Source organism: Phascolarctos cinereus, unplaced genomic scaffold (genome assembly GCF_003287225.1).
Source record: "Phascolarctos cinereus isolate Bilbo 61053 unplaced genomic scaffold, phaCin_HiC Scaffold_3;HRSCAF=262, whole genome shotgun sequence".
In the NCBI taxonomy this organism is placed as follows: Eukaryota; Metazoa; Chordata; class Mammalia; order Diprotodontia; family Phascolarctidae; genus Phascolarctos; species Phascolarctos cinereus.
In genome coordinates, this window is record NW_027555736.1 from 82844502 (window position 1) to 82857602 (window position 13101).

Below are 13101 nucleotides of genomic sequence, written 5' to 3' on the forward strand. Positions count from 1 at the left end.
GCCCCAAATCATGCAGTTAGTAAGTTTTAGAACGCGGATTTAAACCTAAATATTATGACTTTGAGTCCAGTTGCCTTTCTGCCAGACCATTTAAAAATCAATGGAATGGAAGGGGGTATTTCTAAAGATTTCCCAGGCCTTTACTTGGTTTTCTAATATCTGTTTGCAGTAATTATAGTCAATATGTAAGAAGTTATTACTTTCAAGCATCAGATTAGAATATCTTCCCTACCTATCTGTATTGAACTTCAGTGATAACTCCAGAGAAGAAAGAGAGGCTGGTGACTTTGCACAGCACTCCCTCACTTAAATCCAATTCACTTGTATGTCATGACATCACCTCCCTGATGTCATTGGTCCTCTTCCAGAATGAAGGACAAGCAGCAGCAGCAATAGTGCATGGAATAATAGGCATTCATTTTATCAACATAGTTCATAGAAATGTCCAGAATATCATGGCTGTCTTCCTAGATCAAGTCAAGTGGAGAATGAGTCAAATGCCTGGATCATCTAAGGAAAGAAAACTTAAGAAAAGGAGATTTCTTCTATTGGAATTATTCAAATAGTTTGCCTAGATCCAGTTTGGTAAAGGAAATAGTTTAAAATTATTCTTCCACTTCTGATTACAGAGTCACAATTTTAAAATATTTCCGGAGAGAAGAATACCATTTATTTACCATAGAGAGCCTAGATTTTGGTTGGGGAGAGTTTTTCAAGTGAGAGCTTTAAAGGACCTTAACATAGGGAAAATGTGGAAGGTCACTTTTACATTACTCCAAAGAAAGTTATCACATGAGATCGCTTTGCAACTGCATTTATTTATTTATTTATCTTTACTATTTTTATTTAATTATCTGTAGGATTATTTGATCAAATAATCAAATGAGATATTTGTAAAGTGCTTGGCACATAGTAGGTGCTTAACAAATGCTTCCTCTCTTTCCTTCCCATAGCTGGTGGAACTTTCCTTCCCATAACTGGCACTCACAACAATGACAATAATACTTAATAATAATGACAACAACAGCTAACATTTATATAGCACTTACTGTGTACCAGGCATTGTGCTAAATGCTTTACAAATATTATCTCATTTGATCCTTACAACAACCGTGGGTGGTAGATGCTATTATTACCCCCATTTTACCGAGGAGGAAACTGAGGCACGCAGAAGTTAAGGGACTTGTCCAAGGTCACATAGCTAGTAAATATCTGAGCCTGGATTTGAATCCAGGTCTTCCTGACTTCAGGCCCAACACTCTATCTACTGTGCCATCTAGCTGCCCCAACAGAAATACCAGGTTTCAAGCCCTGCTTTTAATATTTGTTAGCTATGTGGCCATAGACGAGTCATTTAAGCTTTCAAGTGCCATAGACAACTCTCTAACGCTATAAGTTGTAGATAGACTGTCAATTTGCATTCCACACTTGGAGTACCCCCATACTGATGACATGAATTTGTCTGGATCAAAAAATGATAGTATTCCAATACTAACAGAATCCTCTTTATTTTCCAGGTCTTGGATTTGCACTTTGCTATTCTCCAGCCATAGCCATGGTGGGCAAGTACTTTAACAAGAGGAGAGCCCTTGCCTATGGCATAGCTATGTCAGGGAGTGGCATTGGGACCTTTATTTTGGCTCCCGTGGTTCAGCTCTTGATTGAGCAGTTCTCCTGGCGAGGGGCATTGCTCATTCTTGGAGGCTTCGTTTTGAACCTTTGTGTCTGCGGTGCCTTGATGCGTCCCATCACCCTGAAGGAGGACCACAAAAACCTCCCCCAGCAGGACCCTGTCTCCAAAACGCCAAAAGAGGACTTACCACCTTTGTCCCTCTGCTCACCTTTACTGAAAGAATGTGCTCAGCCCTGTCTGTGCTGCTCCCTGCAGCAAGAATACCACTTCTTACTCATAGCAGACTTTGTGGTATTCGCCACGTCCATCCTGTTCATGGCTTATGGCTGCAGCCCTGTCTTCGTGTATCTGGTGCCTTATGCTCTGAGTGTTGGAGTGAGTCATCAGCAAGCCGCATTTCTCATGTCCATACTTGGCGTGATTGACATTGTTGGCAACGTTACCTTTGGATGGCTGACAGATAGAAGGTAAAATGTGTGAAATAACAATCGCATATCCATTGAGGAACACCTAGGAATCCAATTCTCCCAGGTGCCCCTTATCAAAAGTCCTTGATGCGTTAAGAGGCAGTTGTGATATAGTAGCAAGAGCGCTGGTTTTGGAGTAAGATGACAGGTTCAAATCCTGCCTTTCCTTCATAATACCTCCGTTACCTTAGGCAACTCATTTCATCTCTAGCTTTCATTCCGCATCTATGCAAAAAGGGAATTGGATGATATGACCTCCAAGGTCCCCTACAGTTCTAAATCTTGTGATCTTATGTCATTCCATTTGCCTTCAAGATACTTGGAGGCAAGTATGGTGTAAAAGTACTTAACTTCCCTGATCCTCAGTTATGTCATCATACATAAGAGTGAGAAGCAAATATTATAATTTACAATGGAGGTTTACTGGTCCAAGCCATGAAAAAAAAACTTAGTAGTTTCTTCAGCAAAAACTCTACTTTATTTGGTCCTAAGAGACTCCATTTATCATCATCATCATCATCATCATTATCATTATTCAGTACTCAACTCATTACAAAATATTTTTCTATCCATTATGTCACCAGATCTTTACAACTCCAGCTTCATGAGATAGAAAGGGAGAAATTATCAAAGGAGAGTTAGTAACAGAAAAAAGCCACTTAAAGTGAATTTATTTTAAAAAGGGACTAACATTTATTTCATAGCAAATAATGGAGGAAAAGGGTTAATTGGAAATTTATCTCGAAAAAAATAAAATTTAAAATCCCAAATCTTAGTCCATTAGGAAAGGATTAAGAATTAAGGGAACTAATTTTTATTGATTTATCATTTGTTTCTCATCCACAAGGATGTGTCTGTCACTTAGCAGGGACATAGCATCATTCTCTAGTCTTACTAATTTATTTTCATTCTAACATCTTATTTTTAACACATACATATAGGTGTCTATGGATGTGCATAAACAACTCCATTTAACACCAGAGAGAGGTCACAAGGTATAGTGTAAAGGGCACTGGACTGAGTCAGTCTCCCTTCCCCAAAGATCCTTCTGTGCTTAAAATGAGCAAAGGCTCCCTGTTGTTGCAAGTGCTTCAAAGAATGATGAGTCTCAAAGAATTAAGGGAGGCCTTTGGGCAAATTCATGAAGTCCTCAAATATGGTTTCAACAATAACCCTGCTTTAGAAGAATGGTAAGGTCAATCATGAAGTGAAGGATATCATGTCATGCCATCATATCCTTTTAACAGAAAAATTGCACCAAAGAAACAATGAACATTTGGTGTGTTTTGTTCGTCCTAAAAATGAGTATAGAGGTGCAATTAAATTAAAATTTTTAGACATCAGATGAAATGACCTAATTTTAAAATAATTTTTAGTATTATTTTTCAAGACAAACCTCTAATTAACCTTTCCCCCCCCCCATTATTTACTATGCAATAAATGGTGGTCCCTGTTTTGAGTAGATTCACTTTAAGTGGCCTTTTCCTGTTACTAATTATCCTTAGATAATTTCTATCGCTCTACCTCATAGAGCTGGGGTTGCTGTGAAGATCTGATGAAATATTGGATAAGAAAATACTTTGTAAAGAATAGAGTGGTGAATGATGATAACTATAATAACAGCAACATAATAAGTGTTATTTGTGCAGTACTTTAAAGTTTAACAGATCATTTTATACACTATTTCGTTTGATTCTCTCAACAACCTCATTGGGTGAGAGCAAGAGGTACACATTCCCACTTTACAAATGAGGAAACTGAGGCTCAGAATTGTTAAGTGACTTGTTCATGGTCACTGAGCTAATAAGTATTAGAGGATTTGAAATTAGTCCTTTCTGATTCAATCATTCCATCATGCTGCCTCACATAAACACAAGGCAATATTACTGAAAGGGAGAAGGGAGTGAAATCTTTGATGATCTGTCGTGAATGATCGTGAGAGTTTTGAATCCTAAATTAGTAAACCATGATGATCTTGGCCATGAAAGCCTCTTCATTTATCTCACTTCTCAGCTTTTCTCTCCTTCAGTAGGTTAAAACTGCACTAAGATGTTTGCTACCCTCTAGATTATCCAGACTGAGCTAAATTAATCTTCCTAAAGTATAGCTCAGGTATCATCTCCTAAACTAAAGTTTTCATTATTTCCTGCTGCCACCCCCACCCCACCTCAAACCTCTCCTTGCTCTCAGTACTTTTCCCCCTCTTGGAATTGCTTCATATAGACTTTATACATGCTTTGTATTTATTTATCTCTGGGCATGTTACATGATCATAGTGACAAGCCCTCTCCCTTCCCCCAAAGGTAGCATGGCATAACAGAGAGAGTGCTAACCCAGTCAGGAAGGTCTCTGTTCAAGTCTTGTGCCAGACACTCAGCAAGATGTGTGACCCTAGAAAAGTCCCCTAGCTTTCTGTTTGCAAAATGGGGATAATATTAACACCTACTTCCTAAGGTTGTTGTGAAAACCAAATGAGACATTGTTGTACAGTGCTGGACAAATCTCATTCCTTTTTATTCATATGAGCTATAATTCAAATAGAACGTATGCTCCCTAAAGGCAAGAACTCTTTCTTTTCTATCTGAATCCTCAGTGCCTAGCACAGTACCCTGCACTTAGTAGGTGCTCAATAATGGTGTGTTGAGTTGAATTGAATGCAGTTAAGTTATTTAAGTAGGATCAGAGATGAAGCAACAGAAAGCAGTACAGTATGTAATGGAAGGAGCATTAGTAGCAGGCATGATATCAGGATTTGGCTCCTTGTGCCGATAATGATGCAAAACTCTTTTTTTTTATGCCTCAGTCTTTCTGCCCTCCCCCCAAAAAGTTGGGAGGAAAAGAAGTCAGATAGCCCATAGGAAGGGGCACTGAGTTTTTCAGTGGTAGAAAAGTGAGAGAAGTTGCCTCAAGAAGTAATTGCAGCATTTGCTAGTTTGTGCTCCGGGAGTTAAAAACAAATTCCTCAATGGGAACAGAGGAACATCTGTGCGTGCCATGCTCACTCTTGTTCTTCCAATCCACAGGTGCCTGAAGAACTCCAGATATATTTGCTATCTCTTTGCTGTGGGATTAGATGGTCTCTGTTACCTCTTCCTTCCAATGCTCCAAAGTTTCCCCCTGCTCGTGCCTTTCTCTTGTACCTTTGGGTATTTTGATGGTGCCTATGTCACCCTGATCCCCGTAGTGACGGCCGAAATGGTGGGGACCACCTCCTTATCATCAGCTCTTGGTGTGGTATACTTCCTCCATGCAGTCCCATACCTAGTGAGCCCGCCCATTGCAGGTCAGTTTCACAGAGAGATGTTCCCCCTCATTCTAAATCACCAGCCCTGTTTGGTGAGTGAACAGCTGATAGTCACACAAATACTAAACAAACAAACAAACAGATAGATAAATAAATAGGTAAGTAAATAAAGAAAGAAAGAGGGGGCAGAGGATTTGGGAGAGTGACACATTCACAAAATGGCTACCTTCCAACCTGACATTCCAAACTTAGACTTTTCTTAAACTAGGTGGAAACTCTAGTAAACACTCTTGTTTCTCTCTCTCTCTCTCTCTCTCTCTCTCTCTCTCTCTCTCTCTCTCTCTCTCTCTCTCTCTCTCTCTCTCTCTCTCTCTTCTCTCTCTCTCTGCCTCTTTCTCTCTGTCTCTCTCTCTCTTTCTCTCATTGTATGTATGGGTGTTTATAACACATTATACATCTATGAATATCAACATATCAGCACATATATTTAGATAATGTATACTTTAAGTCACATAATCACTTTTATTCAGTATATATAACAATTTCATCTACAAGCCATTTTTAGTTATACACACTGATGGAGGGATTCAAAACATCATGCATTTGAAATTATCTCCTATCTGGGGTCTGCAATACATTAAAATCATTTTTAGGTGGTTGTTGTTTTTTCTCCCTAGTATAAATTGAAAACAGATTTACCCTTCTATTTATCTTTCATCTCTGCTAAAGTTGTTTTTTGGTGGCAGCTAGATGGCACAGTGGATAGAGTCCCAGGACTGGAGTCAGGGAGACCTGAGTTCAAATCCTGCCTCAGACACTTACTAGTTGTGTGACCCTGGGCAAATCACTTAACCCTGTTTACCTCAGTTTCCTCATCTGTAAAATGAGTTAGAGAAAGAATGGCAAACCACTCCAGTTTCCTTGCCAAGAAAACCCAAAAAGAGTCACAAAGAGTCGGACACAACTGAAATGACTGAACAATTATAACAAAAATAGTTTTCATTTCCTGATGAAGGAGTTTAGAAGTGCTGTTAGGTAGACGAGTCCCCACTGAAAAAGGGTAAGACATCCTCAGAGCGAAAGAGAGAGAAGGTAAAAGATGAGATTTTTGAGTCAGTGACTGGAGAATATTGTCGCCATTGATAGAAATTAGGAAGTTAGTGGGAGAGCTAAGTTTTTTAAGGAAGGTTTTGGACATGTGGAGGTTGAGGATCCAATGAGATCTCTAGTGGAAATTGTACAATAAGAAGAAAGGGATGTGAAACAAGCTCAGGAGAGAGGTAAGGGCTGGAAATGTGGACGTGGGAGTCATTCAGATAGAGATCGTAAGTAAAACCACTAGAATTGGCAAGCTATCTGAAGGGCAGTATGGAAAGAGAAAAGCAGCTTACTTAGGAACCTTGAACACTCAGAGATCAGGGGTACGAGAAGGATGAGAATTCCTCAGAGAAATAATATCTCTGCTCTCAGCATCTGCTTTGAACTGCAGTGGGCCACTACTGACCATAGGCACTGCTTATGCAGCAAACTCAGGGAAGATGTGTAGCTGCCTAACCAGTGTAACTGGAAAATTTAGGTTATTTTCCATGCTAAGTTAATTTGTATCACACAATATGTAGGAGACATACATAGGAATGTTGAAGGCCTCCATGGAGAATGCTTCTACATCCTCCCTAAAATGCCCTGGAATTTGAATTGAAATAAGTTCACTGGGGCTTTTAACAGTTTTGCCATTACCATTTCTAATTATTTGGAGTGTGTAGGAGAAATGAGCAGTACAGCAGATAGAAATCAGGTTTTGGAATCAGGAAGACCTTAGTTCAAGATTTCTCTCTGATTCACATTAGCAGCATGACCACAGACATGTCACTTAACCCCTTAGTGCCTGCTGACCACGCTTTAAATGTAAGCTACAGACCAAGATGTTGCTGGTTCTTTATCAGTATGGGGTGTTTCCTTTAGTGTAGACGTCATAGCGTAGTGTATCTATTCTGTTAAATTCTTTGAAATATAAATTCTGATTGTTCAGTTGTATCAGAATAGTTTTTAAAAGAAAATACATTCATTTTTGTGAAGCTTATACAATAAAAATTTTGTTAAGAACTGCTTTTATTCCCTTCATTCCATGGCTTCAGTTGCCAAGTATTAATCTATGATTCAAACTATGGCTTGTGTCTAATCCCTATTCTTCAACATTCAGCTCAGGATTGGCTGCTCATAGATTGAATTTGTTGCAGTACAAAAATTCAGAATAATGATAATAATTTGATACTCTGATACTACTTTAATTAAAGCAAGTCACTCAGTTCAATGACCTACATTTCCTATAATTTTGTTATACAATGTACAGGGGGCCTATGTATGAATGTTGGAGGCCTCAATGAAGAAGCCTTCCATATTCTCCCTTCCAAATCCACTACAATGTTCTGAACACTCTGAAATTTGAATTAAAATAAGTTTACTAGAACTTGTTTTAGTTTCTCCATTAACAACTTCTAATGGCAGGGGATTTGGAATGAATAGGAGAAATGAATGGTATAACGGATAGAGGCTGGGCCTTGGAGTTGGTATCTTAAAGCAAGTTGCTCAGTTCAATGACTTACATTTTCTATAATATTTGGATCTTGTAGCATATTCTCTAGTAATTGCAAATAATAAAGATGATGTTTTGTTTTGTTCCCTAACAGGATGGCTGGTTGATACCACTCGAAGTTATACCGCAGCTTTCCTTCTCTGTGGCTTTTCAATGATCTTCAGTTCTGTATTACTCAGCTTTGCTAGGCTTCTAAAAAAGATGAAAACATCCCAGGTGCCGTCTCTTGACAGAGATCCTGGCCCCAAACTGCAGCTTTGCCCTAATGGGACAGTAGCTTATTCTGTAGCAGGAGAACTAGACCAGAGGGATGGGGACTTGATGACCACTGGAGGACCTAGTTATAACACATGACCAATGCCTACAGAGCCTGGAAACATTCAGAGATATGAGAGCTGAGGCCAAAATGTTCTCTGCCTGAAATATGATCTCTCAAGTGAATGATTCTCTGTTATATTTTTATAGGGGGAAAAAGATAACTGATATAAAAAGGCAAACGACAAAGGAAAACTGGACCCATCTGGTGTTTTTCTTTCTTATTTCTAATATGTGCTGGTCAATTCTACTAATCTCATTCTTTTGTCAGCTCTGCCACAGGGGTAATATGGGGAAGTAGCTAAGAGCACTGATTATAATTAGAAATAATATCATAGCCCTGAGAATTGGGTTCTGTTGGGCATCAGAATGTGTGCACCAAACTGTAGTTCTTGGTGGTTTGTGTCTTTATCTCCTGTCCTTGACCTTCCTCAGCAAGGGACAAGTTGAAATGTTTAGCAGATTGTTCTATCTTTATTATGCTACTTGTAGAAGAAAGATTCTAAACATTTTCTCATGGTTGAGTGACCATCTAGTCTAGCCCAGATCCAAAATAGAATCCCCAGCTCAATCCTTTCTCCCATTCTTCTCCCAATTTCTCCCACTCTGCCCATGTCTGCAGACCATCAAGTTAATGACTTTTGCCTTCCAACTTGAAGGCTATTTTCCTGATAACTTTAAGGCTACTTTCTCATAATTATCCAATGCCAAATTCTCTCTTTAAACATGTAGAAAATGGCTTACAGTGCATTAGTAGTATATAAAAGCCCACCTCAGGTCTTCTGGTTTTTGCTTACAATGTGAAAACCATACTTTTTTTCTCCCCAAATATAATTTATATTTCTGGACATTCCATTAGAAGCATCAATGACTTAGTAGGTTTTTTTTTTATTAATGTCGTAAATGTTCTAGATGGAACCATCATCACATGGCAAGATTTTTGTGTTTAGCCTGGCATGTTGTTTCTCAAACTAAGAATTTTAGGTAGTTCTTCTCATCACATTGTCCTTCTTGGTATGCTATAATGAAGACAAAACATCTTTTATACTACATTCATTTTTGGAGGGGTTTGCAATTTTTAAAAAAATATATTTATTAATTTTTAGCTTTCAACATTCACTTCCATAAGATTTTCTCCCCATTTCTCCCCTCCCCCCACCCCAAGACATACTACATTCATTTAGTTCTTCTATATGTATGTAAGTTATCAGGTCCTCTTTGAGGCTTTCTATTGAATGAGAAAACACTGATGGTTAACATCAACACTAGGCCTGTTCCTTCACTAGAGCATTGGTCAAAGGAGAAGGAAAGGATGGATTTTCCTGTGGGGATTCAGATCACCTTTTAAGACCTCATTTGGAAGAGGAGAATGGAGAATCTGTTGCACTTAGCACTTCCCTGACTCTTTCAAGTATAGGTGCAAAGACAAAGAAATTGCTTCTCTCCTCTTGTCTTCTGTGAGGTTTTGTAATTCTCAGAATGAATTTCATAGCATAGCAGTTGAGTACTAAGAAAGATCATCTAGTCCAACCCAGTAAATTTTCAAAAAGCCCGCAGAGGTTAAATAACTTGCTCAAGACCATGCTGATAATTCTCATGGCAGGGCTTGGATAATGGACTCCTTGTTCAGTATTCTTTTCACCAAACCATCAGTTCCTGATCTGCAAGCAAAATTTTACACAGGATCCCTTTTTAATTCCAGAGATCCCCAGAAATACCCTTATATGTGTCCTAGAGGGTTCCGGGCAGCTTCCTTTAAAAAGGGCTGCTTAGGGAATAACCGTACTTGCATACAAGGTAGAGAACAAGTTACACACTCCTCGGCATATACACGTGGCTCCAAGCTTAACCTTTCAATAAATCTTGATTGAAAGACAAGGCATCGTCATGCTTAGTATGCTGTACTTGATGTCAGGAAGACCTAAATTACAAATCTGCCTCTGACCCTCCTGAGCTATTTGACTAGGGGCAAAGTAGTTCATTTTTCTGGGCCTCAATTTCCTCATCCATAAAAGGGGAAGATGAGAGTAACAACACCTATCTCACAGGGTTGTTGCGAGGATCAAAGGAAATAATGAATGTAAAATAAACTTTATAAACCTTATGGCAACTTTAAAAATAACTTTATAAACTTTAGATAAATGGGAGCTATTAATGGAATAGAAATGATACTTTCCCTTTAGCTTTCAGAATAAAAAATCAACTCCATTAGATGGAAAGTCGATGTTACATCTTTCTGTTATCTCTTAGGCTGGTTTTCTTTATGTAATTTCAACCCTTCTCCATGCACCTGAAGAGGCATTTAAAAAGGATCATCTAGGCAGATTTGGAGAAGGGGGAGGGGGCAGTCAGGTGTCTCTAAGATGCTAAAAGGAGAGGGGCAAGTCTCAGTACATTAGGTGAGATAGTTTGTGGAGGAATCATGGAGAAACGTGTAAGAATCCTACAGGATGTGAAAGCGTGGGGGGCTTCTGCTCTGAATCAGGAAGCACAGAGACTGATGAGGACATGAATTCACCAAGGTATCACTGTCATTTATATATTTTAAAAAATGAGAAAATATCTGTAAAAGCCTGCAGTTAAATGAAAAAAAGAAAAAGGCAACAACCCATATATACGGCTTTCAATAGCACATCACACAAAATCAGTTCTTGAATCTTCATAATTTTTTGTACTATAGTTATACAGGGGATCAAGGATGCTTGACTTTTTCAGCATACTCCTAGATTTTTTTTTTTACAAGTTGGTTGGGGAGAAATTTTGAAATATTACCTTAGAGTGTCAGAAAAGTTAATGAGAAGTAGAATAGATCCCTGAGCTTTTCTGGACCAGAAGCCTTTGATATATTTCAAATATGTGCAATTGTCCATTTTGATGTTTATTCATTTGGGGAACAGCATTATAAAAAGCCTGTAGGAAATTATAGATTTTGTCACTCTAGAACTTTGTCATTTACTAATTAAACCCCACTAGTGGAGTGCTATGTGCCTATACTTTGGCTATTTCACAGGGGATTTGTGGGAAATGGTGGGTTTCATAGGAACAATTTGTAAAGAGTTGAGTTCTTTTTCTTAAATATGCTGTTATCTTATTGCAAATGGTACTGTGGAATTAGTTATAGGTAGAAAAATGCAAGAAAATGGTTCATTTTTTGGGATATATCATATGCATATTGTAGCCTTGTTACCAGATTTAATTATTTATCTTGATATTTTCTCATCTCAATGACATAATAAAAAGTTTACAGTTACATGTTTAAACTAAAGTTTTGTTGGTTCCTATGTGGCCCCCCCCAGGCAAAGGGTCTGGTCAAGGCGGTTTGAGAATTGATCCAAATGGATGCTTCATTACTCCAAGGATGTGTAATTTCATTGGTATTGGTGCTTCTCCCACTAATTCAAATTACATCCCTTCTAAAATTGGTAGGCAGTTTCACCCTCCAAATAACAAAGCAAAAACATTATTGACCTGGGAATAAGCCCCTGAATCCTGACAAAAAGTGTATCACTGAACCCATCTTTTTTTTTTTTTTGGCTAGGCAATGCGGTTAAGTGACTTGCCCAGGGTCACACAGCTAGTAAGTGTCAAGTGTCTGAGGCCAGATTTGAACTCGGGTCTTCCTGAATCCAGGGCCGGTGCTCTATCCACTGCACCACCTAGCTGCCCCTGAACTCATCCTAAAGCCTTTCCAATGAGGTAGGATTGTATAGAACTTATGCCCAACTAGCTTAACTATGAGAAACCAGGGTAACTTCCACCATTCAATGAGGCATCAGGCAAGGAGAAGAGAAGGGAATAAGTATTTATTAAACACCTACTATGTGTCAGGCAGCATACTAAATGCTTTAGAATTATTGTCTCAAATGAAATAGGTGAAGTAGACATCATCATCATCATCATCATCATCATTATTATTATTATTATTATTTATTATTATTATTATTATTATTATTATTATTATCCCCATTTTACAGTTGAGGCAGATAGAGAAGTGGCTTGCCCAGCTACTAAGTGTCAGTTCAGATTTGAATTCAGTACTTCCTGATTCCAGGCTCAGCACTCTATCCACTGTGCCCCCCAAATGCCATCAGAAAAGAACGTTAGTGGAAGATTCCTACAGATAGCAGCAAAGAATGTATTGATGCAGGTAACGTCTGCCACAATATTTCTTGATGTATTAGTCTATAAAAGGTCATGAATAATAAAATAGATCCTTAATTTTTTCATAGGGAACTAGATGCAAGTAGGAGCCAAAGGACATATTATAAGAGTGGGCAAGACTTCCACATGTTTTGGCTTTAAAGTAAGAGGATGTGGGTTCAAGTCCCAGCTCAGCAACTCACTTCTGTGTGAGTTCTATGGCTTCACAGTTTTCTCATCTGTAAAATGGGATTTTATGCGCATACCTCTGAGGTTCTTTCCAATTCCATTTCTAGGAAACTCTGAAATCTCTTTAACTGTAGTTGATTCCAACCAAAGTATAATATTCAACCATTCCTATTTGTCAGAACTCTGGTTGCTACAGCTTTTCTACAAAGCCATGCTTTACAGTAGGGAATGTGAGTGTTCTACTCTTGTCAGTTGCTTAAGCATTTGCTAAGACTACTATGCCAAGTGCTAAGCTAAACACTAAGGCTACAAGGGAAAGTGAAAGATAGACCCTGCTGTCAAGGGCCTCATAGTCTAATAGCAAAGATAACATACAAACAACTATCTACAAACAAGATGTATGCAGGAGAAAATGGAGATAATCAACAGAGGGATTAACATTAACTAGCATTAAATTAGTTTAACTAACACTGAAAGGGATCAGAAAAGGCTACTTGTAGAAAGTGGAGTTTTTGCTGGG

General features: G+C 38.5%; 1 protein-coding gene across 3 annotated transcripts in view; it reads left to right on the forward strand.

Annotated features, from left to right (window-relative positions):
* SLC16A12 (solute carrier family 16 member 12) overlaps window positions 1–11502 on the forward strand; it is a 98839-nt gene extending 87337 nt beyond the window's left edge. For all 3 annotated transcript variants that reach the window (XM_020964160.2, XM_020964162.2, XM_020964159.2), the window contains 3 exons: window positions 1518–2100; window positions 5124–5383; window positions 8032–11502. In XM_020964160.2, coding sequence (XP_020819819.1) covers window positions 1518–2100; window positions 5124–5383; window positions 8032–8291 — 1103 coding nt within the window. In that variant the 3' untranslated portion in view covers window positions 8292–11502. The remainder of the gene's footprint in view (window positions 1–1517; window positions 2101–5123; window positions 5384–8031) is intronic.
* The last annotated feature ends 1599 nt before the right edge of the window (window positions 11503–13101 follow it).